Below are 13,415 nucleotides of genomic sequence, written 5' to 3' on the forward strand. Positions count from 1 at the left end.
CAACACTTCCTTACCTTCTCATTCAGCTAGGCGATCCAAAATGTCCGTTAGGAGCAAAACGTCCAGAGGTGGACACATGTCTCGAGACACGTGTCTCGGGCATGATATGCCTAGCTATAGGCTAGAGAGCATAATCCAACAAACTTTTGTAATGATGTTTACACACGTTATTCACAGCAAGTTGAAGATAAAATGGACACAAAAACAATAGTTTAATTTAATCCGCACTCAAAATTACAATATTATGCTCTTTATTTCATACACACATGGGACCAACCTTACCGACCCCTTGCTACAGACGCGTTTCGCCTCTTGCCTTCTGTGTTGTGTAAACATTGCACACCGCGAAGCTAGCCACCCGGAAGAGAGGTTGTTGGTTGTTGTGACGTCACGCCGATCTCTCATATAAGCGTTATCTGACACGTTAAGGAAGACATGAAAATAAAAATAAATAAAGGCAGAGGCAACACTTTGTGCAGTGCTTTTGTGATAGTGTTTACCAGATTTAGGTAAAAATATGTCTTCTGTGAGGACTGAGTGTCATGAGGAAACAAGTGGTACGCAGCAGATAATAAGAATAAGAATAACTATTTATTTAGCAATTTTCTAAAAAAAAAAAAGTTACAAAGTGCTTTACAAAGACATAAAACCAGACAAGGCAAAAATAAGACTAACACCAAATAAGTAAGAGTAAAAATAAAACCTATAAACAAATAAAAACAAATGTCTACTTTCTGATTTTGTTGAAACTTTCTAATTAATAATCAACGGCTGAGTGATTTGAGGCCAGTAATGGTCTTAAATAGTTTTTCCAGCATGTATTCTGCACAGGGGGGCCTTCCATTATAAGAAGAAGATTGTTTTGGTGGATAGCAGATGTGAGTTTGATAATATTTCCTGTGCCTGCTTCTCTCGAAACTACAGGAACTATCTCCCTGCTGGTGAAAACTGCAGTTGTGTTGCTGCCTTTGTCATTCTGTTGTTGGTACTGCTGAGCAGCCTGTATTTACAGTAGGTGAGAAGCCATACCTGGCCCGCGCAACAGAAAAGTCATCATGGGAAATCATGTACCACGCTCTAACGAAGACACTAGTGGGTCTTTTTTTTTTTTTGGTGTTGAAAGGACATTTTTTCTAGCAGTGGTCCCATGTCCAAAATTATCCAAACAACACTCAGGTTGTGGAAAAAAAACAAAACAATTATCCTTCAAACATAGTATCTTCACAGTCACGTCTGGCTTTAACAAACAAATGCCAAAATAGCTTTGATTTGATACAACACAGCCAGAAAATATTTACTAGTTAAACAGCAACTCCAAACAACCATAACAACATGGTTGTTAAACATTTGTCAAAAAAAAAAACAACAACAAAAAAACAGAAAAACGCAGAAACAATCAGTGCATCCCCAGTTCAGTGGGTATGAAGGCCCCGAGTGTCTGTGTGACCGCCATCAGTGTGAGGACGGGGATGAGGGAGGACCAATGGGCCTTGGTGGCCGCAGACAAAGCGGCTGGTGTGACAGTGTTCTCAACCTGTGGGCTGTCGGTTGTTGTTGTTGCCCTGAGGGTGAAGAAACAGGAGCCTACGTTGCCCACCCCGTCTACAACCATAAGCTCTACGCTGGGTGAGCAGCAGGAGGCGCTGTAAGACACCAGAGTTATGTTCTCGCCATTTGCCGCAACTGCTGCGCTGGTGTTCAGGGTCCCGTTGCCCTGTTTGAGGCTGACACGCCCGATGCCCGTCCCTTCAGCCCCGTCGCTCAGGTTGACGGAGAGCTCCCAGGTAGATGAGGCGCAGTTGCCTGGGCATCTAGACTGAAGGCTGACCAGGCGACACGTCGGCTGAACAAAATCAGTCACCTGCGGGAAGAGGTCAGTCAGTTAGCCAAATGAACACGAGGGCAGAATTATGGCATGGTTAATGCAGCTGACAGATTAGATGGCCGCTATACACATTTGCATACCTGAAACCCCGCCCCCTTTTATCCCCAATTGTACTTGGCCAATTAGCCCACTTCCAAGCCGTCCCAGTCGCGGCTCCACCCCCTCTGCTGATTCAGGGAGGGCTGCAGACTCACCACATGCCTCCTCCGATACATGTGGAGTCGCCAGCCGCTTCTTTTCACCTGACAGTGAGGAGTTTCGCCAGGGGGAAGTAGCGCGTGGGAGGATCACGCTATTCCCCCCAGCCCCCCCCCGAGCAGGCACCCCGACTGTCCAGAGGAGACGCTAGTGCAGTGGCCAGGACGCATACCCACATCCGGCTTCCCACCTGCAAACGCCCGACCAAGCCAAAGGTAAGACGGGGATTCGAACCAGCGATCCCCGTGTTGGTAGTGCTCAACAAGTCCCCCTTTTTCCTCCCCAATTGCAGTTGGCCAATTACCCCACTGTCAGAGCCATTCCGGTCGCTGCTCCACCGCCTCTGCCGACCCGGAGAGGGCTGCAGACTACCACATGCCTCCACTGATACATGTGGAGTCGCCATCCGGTTCTTTTCACCTGACAGTGAGGAGTTTCGCCTGGGGGACGTAGCCCATGGGAGGATCACGCTATTACCGCCAGTCCCCCCCCCCCGAACAGGCACCCCGACCGACCAGAGGAGGCGCTAGTGCAGCGATCAGGACACACACCCACATCCGGCTTCTCACCCGCAGACATGGCCAATTGTGCTTGTAGGGATGCCCGACCAAGCCGGAGGTAACACAGGGATTTGACCTGCCGATCCCTGTGTTGGTAGGCAACGGAATAGACTGCTAACGCTACCCGGATGCCCTATACGTGGAAATCTTGTCACAAGGAGAATTACCGTGTTGACGATGGAGATACGCATCACAACGTAGTTGGTGTCTGTGGCCCCTGGAGCCTCTGCTTCAATGGTCAGGGTGACATCGCTACCAGACGGCGTGTTAAGAGGCGCCGTCAGGGTCACTGTACCGTTGGCACTGCCAACACCTGGCACCATCAGGCTGGTTGGAAACGTTGAGTCAAAACTGCGGTCGTTGGTAGCTCGGATGGAGAAGTTTCCCCCTGTCCCGTTGGTCATAACAGTGAAGGGTACCGAGAACGGCGTCCCCGGTACTATGATGTCATCTGCATCAGCCTGTATGCAAAAGAGATGCAAGAAGGCAAAGATGTGGATAAAAGATATGAGTGATAGTCAGTGTTCACCACTCTGTGTGCGACCAGAGTGGCCTCTCCTCGTTCCGTAGTCGGCAGTGGTCAAGGAAGGGTACTCACAGTAACACTGAGGCTGGAGGCTCTGAAGCTGGTGGAGGACTGTCTTTGAAAAGTGGTTGCCGAAGTCATCACGGTCACCTGCCCCTTAAGACGAACCACAAACTCCACCGATGGAATCGGGTCAACGTGAACTAAGAAGTCTCCATCTTCCAGTGACTCAATGGTGCCGGTAACCTCTCCTGACCCCGCTACTTCCACAAGAGATACCTCTGTCACCGTGGCTTCGGCACTTCCCGTGAGGGAAACCAACAAGCTGCCATTCACACCTTCCAGAAAAAAGATCTTTAACTTTTATACCGTTCATGCATGGAATAATAGAATAGGAAACCGTGACATGGCATCAATGCCATACTGATAAAGGAACATCATGTCTCATTTACCAGCTCTAGGACGGGCTTCCAGAACTTCATACCCCGAAAAGGGGCCCTTGGAGACCTCCACAAAGTCGAACAAAAAGTCAGTGCCACTTTGACCTGCAGATGAAAGAATATGAAGAAATGAGTCAACCAAAGGGACCCACATCTACATGTATTAGTTAACTATCCTATGTCTTTGGGAGTTTTCCCCCTCCTTTTTTCTCCCCAATTGTATCTGGCCAATTACCCCACTCTTCCGAGCCGTCCCAGTCACTGCTCCATCCCCTCCGATACATGAGGAGTCACCAGCTGCTTCTTTTCACCTGACAGTGAGGAGTTTCACCAGGGGGACATAGTGCGTGGGAGGATCACACTATTCCCCCCCAGTCCCCGCCCCCCCCCGAACAGGCGCCCTGACCGACCAGAGGAGGCGCTAGTGTGGCGACCAGGACACACACCCACATCCGGCCTCCCACCCGCAGACACGGCCACTTGTGTCTGCAGGGACGCCCGACCAAGCCGGAGGCAACACGGGGATTCGACCCGGCGATCCCCGTGTTGGTAGGCAACGGAATAGACCGCTACGGTACCCGGACGCCCACGTCTTTGGGGATTTTAGTATTGCTTCAGCGCGTGGCTCGGCACACATCGGTGAGCCTGTATCTTGCTTGTCCAACCCTGTCAGGCGTGTCATGGTGTTTTGCTTGATGTCTGGTTTGACAGACAGATGGGCACGCGCTGCTGACTTGTCATTTTGCCGTCCTGTGGGGAACAATTATTTCAGGTTTGCTGGGACTTTCCCCTTGGGAATGTCTGTCTCTTACTCTCAGCTACTATGGATACGGGTTTTTTTATTCTGTCATTTTAAACATTGTTATTAATGTGCTGCCCTGTTGTTGTTTGTGTGTTGTGTCCTGTTTTTAAAAAAATAAAAATTGTTGATCACAAAAAAAAGAAAAAAAAAAAGTTTGCTGAGACTGGAAAGGCCTGGACTGCATAACCGCTGAAGTGGAAGATGTTTTCTACTGACACCGGAGGCCCAGTTAGCAACCCAACAAGTGAAACATGGCGCGACCCCTTTAACCTTGTAGCGTGTACAGACACACACAGCGCGACTCTTAGTACGGGGATTATACCGCAGTTTGGTTAAGGAGCAAAAACCCAGACGACACGTGCCAGTGACTTCAGTTCATTAAAAAAAGTCGTTTGGAAAACACATCGAATGTGTGTCACACTGCAAGCTGGGTCAGCATTTATACCCCCCCCCTCAAAAAGAGGATAGATGACCAGTCTTACCTATGACCTTCAGAGTGTAAGGGTTTGCTGACTCCATTTTGATTCCCCACATTCCCGTTTGCGTGCTTAGCTGTATAGTTATGAAGTTCCCCACAGACTGGATGGTCCCCAGTGAGCCGGTCTTCTCAGTACTAATCTGGGTCACACCTTTCGGAAGAAAGAAGACAAAGGTGATGACAGACAGCCGCAGACAAAGAACCGTCAAAGCTGTGTTATGTTTTAAATGTGATCGAACATCACTTTATTCTTTTACAAGTTTAAGCCACAGTCCTGGAAACGGTTTTGTTTACTTGTGCCTGTTGACCCCAGTAGTCATATTTGGTAATTGCAGTGGGGTTTAAGCACTCCAAATCCCAGAAACCACTTTGAAACGAGAAATGAAACGGCAGTCAGTGATGTTTTGTTGGTAATGAAGTCACCAAACAAAAAGAACATGGTTGAACCTGGGATTTAGCTTTTATAGTATCGGTCGGTAAAGGTCCTCTACAGGCTTGTTCTTTAAAATATCTGAGATAGAAGTATTTGGATTGTGTACGCAAAGCCTCAGGATTGTAGCTACAAGAAGTTACAGTCTTGCCCACCAACACAGGGCTCGCCGGTTCGAATCCCCGTGTTACCTCCGGCTTGGTCGGGCGTCCCTACAGACACAATTGGCCGTGTCTGCGTTTGGGAAGCCGGACGTGGGTATATGTCCTGGTCGCTGCACTAACGCCTCCTCTGGTTAGTCTGGACGCCTGTTCGGGGAGGTGGGGGAATTGGGGGGAATAGTGTGATCCTCCCATGCGCTACATCCCCCTGGCGAAACTCCTCACTGTCAGGTGAAAAGAAGCGGCTGGTGACTCCACATGCATCGGAGGAGGCATGTGGTAGACTGCAGCCCTCCCCCGATCTGCAGAAGGGGTGGAGCAGTGACCGGGATGGCTCGGAAGAGGGGGGTAATTGGCCGGGTTAAATTGGGGAGTAAAAGGGTGTAAAAAAAACAAATGTCCTTTTAAATATTTTCTGTTGCTGTTGTATTGAAGACATTGGCTAATCCACAAGTGCCCAGATCATGATGCTTTAATAGTTGCTCGTTCTTAATGGTAACTGTGAAGTACGAAAGGGAAATAAATTATACAGCACATTAAATTTTGGGTCTTCACCATAGCAGGCAAATGCTGGAGAAGAAGAAATGAAGCAGTGAATATGAAGAAATTGGCTTGCAAGCAGATATTGCAGAACAAGCTCCTGAAAGACCTTTAACAAGAGATACTATAACATTAATTGCCCAAATCTAGATTTTTATTTGGGGAGGAGGTGCTAATATGAAACTGGAGACTGTTATATTTTGAATGGTCTCTGGGAGTTAGAGTGGTGAAACACCACTGCAATTACCACAAAACACCATAGGTGTCAGTAAATTAAACAAATAAGATGATAAAACAGCATCTGGGAATGCAGCTTTAACTTTTGAAAATAAAACGTATTCCCTTTCAAGTAGTGTCACCTGAGGGGCTGACGAGAGCGAAGGTGAGGGAACGTCCTGTGATGTAAATGGTAAGATCTCTCATAGACTCTTCTATGGAGAAGAAGAATTTTTCTGCTGTTCCTGGGTTCCTAACTAGCTGAAGAACTGTCACCTACGGGAAATTTGATAAAACAATTGTAAATTCTGTTTTAAGTTAGATATGTGGTTTGTACAAGAAAGTCATCTTCGATGTTACCAGAGAGGAGCTGGAGGACTTGGTTATAATGCTAACAGCCTGAGACAGCTCATTTTTGGCGACTTCAATAGCTTGTCCTCCTGAAGCCTGAGCCAGTTCCCTGTAGAGTTGGTCCTCTGTCCTCCTTGTATGACTGTAAGATTGGTTTTTTTCACCCTCTTTCCAGCGACGTAGCCCCAAAACATTTGTTAACATGAAGTTCACCTATAATAAGTCAAGTGGATGAGAATGGAGTAGACCAAAGTAGATAGACATGTACCATAGTAGTTAACAAGTTCCTCAGCAGTGTCTAACGTTATTGACAACACTACTCACCACTGTCTTGGTCCGTTCAATCAGCGCAGTCACCGTGCTTTTTAGATGTTTGTCTTTTGCAGTGGCATCAGTAAAAAGGAAGATCTCTGAACTAGGAGGAGCACCGGTTAAAGCCAGCTACACAAGGGAGAGAGAACATGTGATGGTTTTCCGGCCCTGGCCTATCCTTCATAAACATGCTTTGTCTGGCAGAATTGGAGGTAGACTCGGTAGACGATGTTACAATATGTATCACAGTACCTGAAGTGCCGAAAGACTCATTTCAGCAAAATCCCCGCCACCGTGTTCTGACAGTGCATTAATTCGAGTCTTGAAGACTTCTGGGTCTGTAGTCCTTATTAGTGGCCCAAAGTCTTGGGTTCACATGAGGGCAGGAGATAGAAATGTATCCTTTACTTATTCCTTTTGCTTTTAATGTTTGATTACTGGTTTTCTGGTCATTGCAGGTACAGTAATTCCCAGTCTACATTACTGCCTGGTTGTCTCCATCTGATTATGTGATTAACTGATAGCACTTAACAGTAAGGCAAACTCTAAAAAGGGCTTCATAAGTGGTTACTAATTACATTATTAATAGTTGATAAGTAATTTATAAATGTATTTTAAATCAGTATTTCAATGTCATAATGCATAACAAAAATGCTTTTTGGGTTGCCAGGTTGGGAGCCTACATGGGTAGACTCTCCACAGACATTCTCCCAGAAACCATGTGACTAGACGAAGCTCACTGAATGGTGGTATGGCAGTCTCATCAACCACCACCTAACCTTAACACTAAACTTAACCGCTACCAACCTAAACTTTACCACTGTAACGGTAGTTACTGTCACTACTGTGCAAAAAACTATACCATTACACTGCATTTTCAAGTTATGTTTTTGTGTGCTGCTCACGGAAAACTTGAATCAGCGGTCCTTGCCGGTCACAGTTTCCAAGACAATGTCAATTGAGACTCTTGTATTGATAAAATGTGGGCTCCAAGCCTGGCAACCCAACCTGGCATAAAGTCTTTATCAATGTGTTATAAAAAGACTATAATTTGATTATAATGTGATTTATAATGTATTAAATAATGAGTTATTAACCATTAATAAAGGTATTAGTAGCCACTTACAAAGCATGCCTTATTGTAGGCTGATACCGCTAAATTGGAGCAAGCCTACATCATAAAATCTGTTAGGATGACAAAGTCATGATGATTTGTGTTAATTTAATTGTTATGACCTTCATAGATTTGGCAGGCAGTTATAAAATGGTTAACATTGCTCTAAACAGCACAAGCGGGCCTTGCCTTGACAAGAAAAGAAAGAGAATAGACGTAAGCTTGCACCTGGATCATTGAAAGGAACCAGGATGTAGACAGAGGGTTCATCCTCAGTTCCTACTTTACTGTCGATTATAAAAGAGGTCACAGCCTTCACCGCTGCTATTTCATCTGCCATGCTGCCTGTGGTGTCAATCACAATGCAAAGAGCTTTGTTGGATCCCTTAGAGATTCCCATCATTCTGATGGAAAGAGAGCCAAAGAGACAAGATAGATAAATGGATGGATAGATAGATAGATAGATAGATAGATAGATAGATACACACACACATACATACATACATACATACATACATACATACATACATACATACATACATACATACATACATACATACATACTGTAGGGAATTCGGGGGGCAGCCCGGGAACAGCCGCAGTTGTCGCCCGTGGTGCGGGAGATCCAAGTTCGCGTCCTGGCTGCGGCGGTTCCCGGGCTGCCCCCGGGCTGCCCCGGATTCGCTACATTGGTGTCAGAAGTGGGATGGTGAGACCGTGAGGTCATCGGAAGCGTGTGCGCCCAGAGGCGTGAGGGAGCTGATAGGCTGACGAAGGTAGTGTAACGATCACGGATGAATAGACTCGCTGGCCCTTGGCTAACGGGTCGGACCCTTTAGTCGACTGGTTAACGTTGTCGGCCGTGGTGCGGGAGATCCGGGTTCGCGTCCTGGCTGCGGCGGCGGTTCCCGGACTGCCCCCCCCCCCGAATCCGCTACATTGGTGACAGAAGTCGGATGGTGAGGCTATCAGAAGGCGTGAGGGAGCGGGTATGCTGAAACGCGGGGACGCGCTTCCCGAAGGACGGGGGTGGTAGTGTAACGTGCACGGATAAATAGGCTGGTTAACTTTGTCAGCCGTGGTGCGGGAGATCCGGGTTCGCGTCCTGGGTGCGGCGGTTCCCGGGCTGCCCCCCGAATTCGCTACAATATATAAATACATGCAAACGTACATAGACAAAGAGATGGAGCTATAAAAGAGGAGCATATTAAGAAACAAGATGAATCATCCATGGAATAACTTTTCACTATACATTAGCCCTATAAGCTACTAAGGACAGGATGTTGTGTTGCTGTTAAGCCCACTGAGTCAAATTTGTAATTTGTGATATTGGGCTATACAAATAAAATTGATTTGATTTGATTACTAAGCCATGTTTCATACTGCAGGAACTCGATGTCTCCAGCGGCCGCTTGGACGTCCTCCAGCAGCTCTCTGGTTGCAGCGATGGCCACATTGGCTGCGTCAAAATGGAGATGCCCATGACTGGAGGTCTGGGAGTCCTTATTGATCCCACCTTTAGGCTCAATCCTACTTGTTTGATCAAGCTTTCCTCCATGGCTGCATTTTCCTATAATTGTAGAAACCAAAACTATAAATGTAGATTTCAATTTTTTATTAAATGTCGCAAGTATCCAAGAATATCTCAGCATGTTGGTTGTGGTCCAAAAAGCTGAGGCTGGTGCTGCAAACATATACGAACAAACAATGCCACTTAGGAGCGCCCTTGGTAAGAATACCACAACAATACAAACAAACATCTCAGAGATGCTGACTTACTATTAATGCTATTGACAAGTTTTAAGTCAGGCAACCTCATAATTCCCACCTTTACCTTCAAGCTAGACTTCTGTTGGTCCCACGCTCAAAAAAAGGAGATGTTGGGCGTTTCAAGTTTTATACGCTTTCATCTGTGAGTTTCGTAGGTACCCACGTTGTTTCTCGGCCATGTTTTGCCTCGTGTTCTGCGCGGCATCTTGTTTACAACGCAGCTTTTACGTCACGCGATAAGGGGGTCTATTGGCCGTGTCTGCGGGTGGGAACCCGGATGTGGCTATGTGTCCTGGTTGCTGCACTAGCGCCTCCTCTGGTCGATCCTCCCACGCGCTACGTCCCCCCTGGTGAAACTCCTCACTGTCAGGTTAAAAGAAGCGGCTGGCGACTCCACATGTATCGGAGGAGGCCTGTGGTAGTCTGCAGCCCTCCTCGGATCGGCAGAGGGGGTGGAGCAGCGACCGGGACGGCTTGGAAGAGTGGGGTAATTGGCCGAGTACAACTGGGGAGAAAAAGGGGGGGGGGGGGTCCAAAAAACAAAATAAAACCAAAAGAAATGTTGGATTTATTTAAAAATGTTTGTCAAGAGGTTCCACGAAACTTTATCAGTAAATTCCAGCGCCGTGATCACATATGAATAAATCAAGTTGCTTAGAGCAGTGTTTCTCAACCGGGGGTCCGCGGACCCCTAGTGGTCCGTGGTGTAATTGCAAGGGGTCCGTGAAAATAAAATATCTTAAAAAAAAGATCCTATGACATTTATAGAAATAGGATTATTTTACTCAAATGTGACTGAGACCTTTATCTATCTAAACTATAAAGGGTAACAGGACTTTTTTCTCTAATTACATCTGTTTCACAAGTGTAATTTATCGTATTTTAATAAGAGATCTCGCTCCCGTTTGCATTGTTAAAAGTTACTGCATAAAAATTCTGTTGTTACATATATCTGAAAGTTACTGAATACATATTCTGTTTTGTTACATATATCTGAAAGTTACTGAATACATATTCTGTTTTGTTACATATATCTGAAAGTTACTGCATAAGAATTCTGTTTTGTTAACTATATCTAAGTTACAACTGAAAGCTCTTATTTTTGCCCCAAGGAGTGAATAAATGCTATAATGCAATTTAAAATGCAGTTTCTACTGTTTCTATCAAATTGCAACCCCCCTCCCCCAAGATCAGGTGGAGGGGTCCTCAGGGTAGATCAAAAATACACAGGGGGTCCAGGACCCCAAAAAGGTTGAGAACCACTGGCTTAGAGGTTCTGCACAGTTGTAGGTACCATTTGAATCCAACATTTCATTTTGTTGAGTGTAATAGCACAGGTTTAACAGCAGGCCTGACAGTTTTTTAGTGTTAGCACAGGCCTCTTATCAACTAACTTCTTTTAAAACTTGAATGCATGTGTCTTGCATTAAATACACCAGTGTGTCTGATTATCCAGTGAACATGAAATGTACAAGCGATTAATGTGGGGCATAACCTCTCAGGCTGCAGGATTCACTCTGTTTGGTCACCCCCAGACTAGAGGGCCATGGTTGCTTCAGCTCTGGCTTTCGTTTCTAGAGGCCATACGATCGATAGAGCAAAAACAAATAGTTTTGTTTGTGAAAGATAACTGACCCCTCTACCTTTTGGTTTGGTTGAGAAAAAAGGCACAAGACCAAAGTAGCCCGTGGTCAGTATCTTCTCCTTTAGGATGTCGTCCAGGATGTTGTTCCTGCAGTCGTCCCCGTCACAGTTGCGGCAGGTTGCCCTGTTCAAATCTGTAGAAAAGTCGTTTGACAAGATGTTTTGTTCGAGCGAATGATATTTCTACAGACCCGCAACAATCTTTGACATTCAGATCACAGATAATGTCCCCTTTTGTCCTCACAGACGAACACAGACAACGCCGGTCTTCTCACCTGCTGTGTTGCCAATGCTGGTGCCTGATTTGATGAGATTAGAGTTGGGCATTTTATTGCCAAGTTCAACCCAGTTACTGTGACTGTAAAAATCCTTCGGATTGACAAACAAACAAAAAAAGTCAAAGGTTTTTCATTGCAAACGTTAAAAGCTCCCAAATACTTGGACCGTAATGTTATAGAAAATGTAATTGCTAAACCATGGCGTCAGCTCTGCATCTGAGGACGAGGAGAATTACCTGTAAGGGGTGTAAAATTTCTCCCAGCTTCTGTCTGGCGGCCTCATAATTCTCTTGTTTGTTACTGGCCTTGACCACTGACAAACCATCCGTGATGATTTTCCTTCCCTGTGTGAAGTGTTCCTCATCAAAATGAAAGCTCGAGTTGAGCGGATGGCGGATGTCTACCCGTATGTTCCTCCACTTGATAGTCTTAACGGCCTGACGGAAAGTCTTGGAGGACGAGGGCGAGCCACAAGCGACGGCAACGGCTTCAGCGGTCCAAGGCTGTGACTAGAAAAGACAGAACGCGCACACCATCACCACATCTGAAGACAATACAAGAACAGACACCCTTACATCAACATGCCGTCTTTTGTTGCACACGCCGGTTGGGTTGTGTTTGATTCTTACGGGGAAAGTGAAGCCTGTCCCAGCAGCCAGGGCCAGATTACGGCACACCTGGACAGTTGCATTGAAAACGGCTCTCTCGGTGATTTTCGGGTGGTTCAGGGACTTCCCCGGTAATATCCCAAAGCCGAGAGCTCCGCCCTGCAAGAGCAGCACACACAGCACAGCCAAACCCGAGGTCATCGTCACTCTCCGGGATCTGTCCGAGAAATACGAAGACCCAGATTTTCAATCAAAAAAAAAAACTGATTAAAAATTGGATTAAAGCATAATTTTAGAAACAGCGTGAAATTCCATACTGCACAAAGTGAGATATATCTTGAGGGTATGACATAAATGTCAGTTGGATGTCACAGTTAATTTCTATTTTCTACTCCCTACCAATAGTTATCAGTGCACGGCAGCATACTGTACCTGTAGGTCGGTCCAGGCCTGCTGCAGCTCTGCTGTGGTGGTGTTTATGTACTGGTGAAGGGACGTGTCATTGCCACACCTGTTGGACTTGTTGAACATGCTGCTCAGAAGCATTCAAAAATACTGTCAAACCATCCGTTTACCTGTGGAAAGTGTTACCTGTTTGTGGACACCACGCTATATGGGTTGTTTTCACTTGTTTTGTAAATGTCCGGGAGTCTGTGTCAGAGGTCAATATGTGGGTTACTCAGATTTAGAGACAGAAATATGAATGGCATGGCCAGAGGCATAGCTCATTTTTTTAGGTGCTACCCCCCCTTTTTTTTTGTTCTCCCCACTGAAGTAATACTTGGGGTAGTATTGGTCGAGGATCAATTACCACACCGGGTTATAGAACTCAGGTTTAATCGTGGCTCAGTAGGCAGACGTAATAACCATACGTGGTAGTGGTGTAACCATATAACAGTCCGGGTAGTACATAACACCTAGTGTAGTTCCAGTGGATATACATGGCGTTATATCACTACACCCACTTGTACCCGGCCAATTACCCCACTCTTCCGAGCCGTCCCGGTCACTATTCCACCCTCTCCGCCGATCCGGGGAGGACTGCAGACTACCACATGCCTCCTCCCATACATGTGGAGTCGCCAGCCGCTTCTTTTCACCT

At 46.2% G+C, this 13,415-nt stretch overlaps 1 protein-coding gene across 1 annotated transcript; it reads right to left on the reverse strand.

Moving 5' to 3' along the window:
* Positions 1 to 1,288: 1,288 nt before the first annotated feature.
* On the reverse strand, positions 1,289 to 12,520 carry LOC130117128 (von Willebrand factor A domain-containing protein 7-like). Its single transcript, XM_056285278.1, has 15 exons — positions 12,335 to 12,520; positions 11,942 to 12,214; positions 11,703 to 11,796; positions 11,427 to 11,561; positions 9,397 to 9,583; positions 8,242 to 8,417; positions 7,152 to 7,264; positions 6,912 to 7,028; positions 6,597 to 6,800; positions 6,380 to 6,512; positions 4,894 to 5,040; positions 3,622 to 3,714; positions 3,242 to 3,507; positions 2,811 to 3,104; positions 1,289 to 1,861 (listed from the first exon to the last, which is right to left on the reverse strand). The coding sequence occupies exons 1-15, from the start codon at positions 12,512 to 12,514 to the stop codon at positions 1,397 to 1,399; spliced, it is 2,877 nt and encodes a 958-aa protein (XP_056141253.1). The 5' UTR covers positions 12,515 to 12,520; the 3' UTR covers positions 1,289 to 1,396.
* Between the last annotated feature and the right edge of the window lie 895 nt (positions 12,521 to 13,415).

The sequence above is a fragment of the Lampris incognitus genome, chromosome 8 (genome assembly GCF_029633865.1).
Source record: "Lampris incognitus isolate fLamInc1 chromosome 8, fLamInc1.hap2, whole genome shotgun sequence".
Classification (NCBI taxonomy): Eukaryota; Metazoa; Chordata; class Actinopteri; order Lampriformes; family Lampridae; genus Lampris; species Lampris incognitus.

What these genes read in the sequence shown, in the direction of transcription:
- LOC130117128 (XM_056285278.1), bottom strand. Translation starts at nt 12,514, where the DNA reads ATGACCTCGGGTTTGGCTGTGCTGTGTGTGCTGCTCTTGCAGGGCGGA. An exon ending in CCTCCAGCCTCAGTGTTACT is followed by an intron (nt 3,105 to 3,241) that starts GTGAGTACCCTT and finishes TTTTGCATACAG; the next exon opens with GCTGATGCAGATGACATCAT. An exon ending in GTATCTCCATCGTCAACACG is followed by an intron (nt 1,862 to 2,810) that starts GTAATTCTCCTT and finishes CTCTTCCCGCAG; the next exon opens with GTGACTGATTTTGTTCAGCC.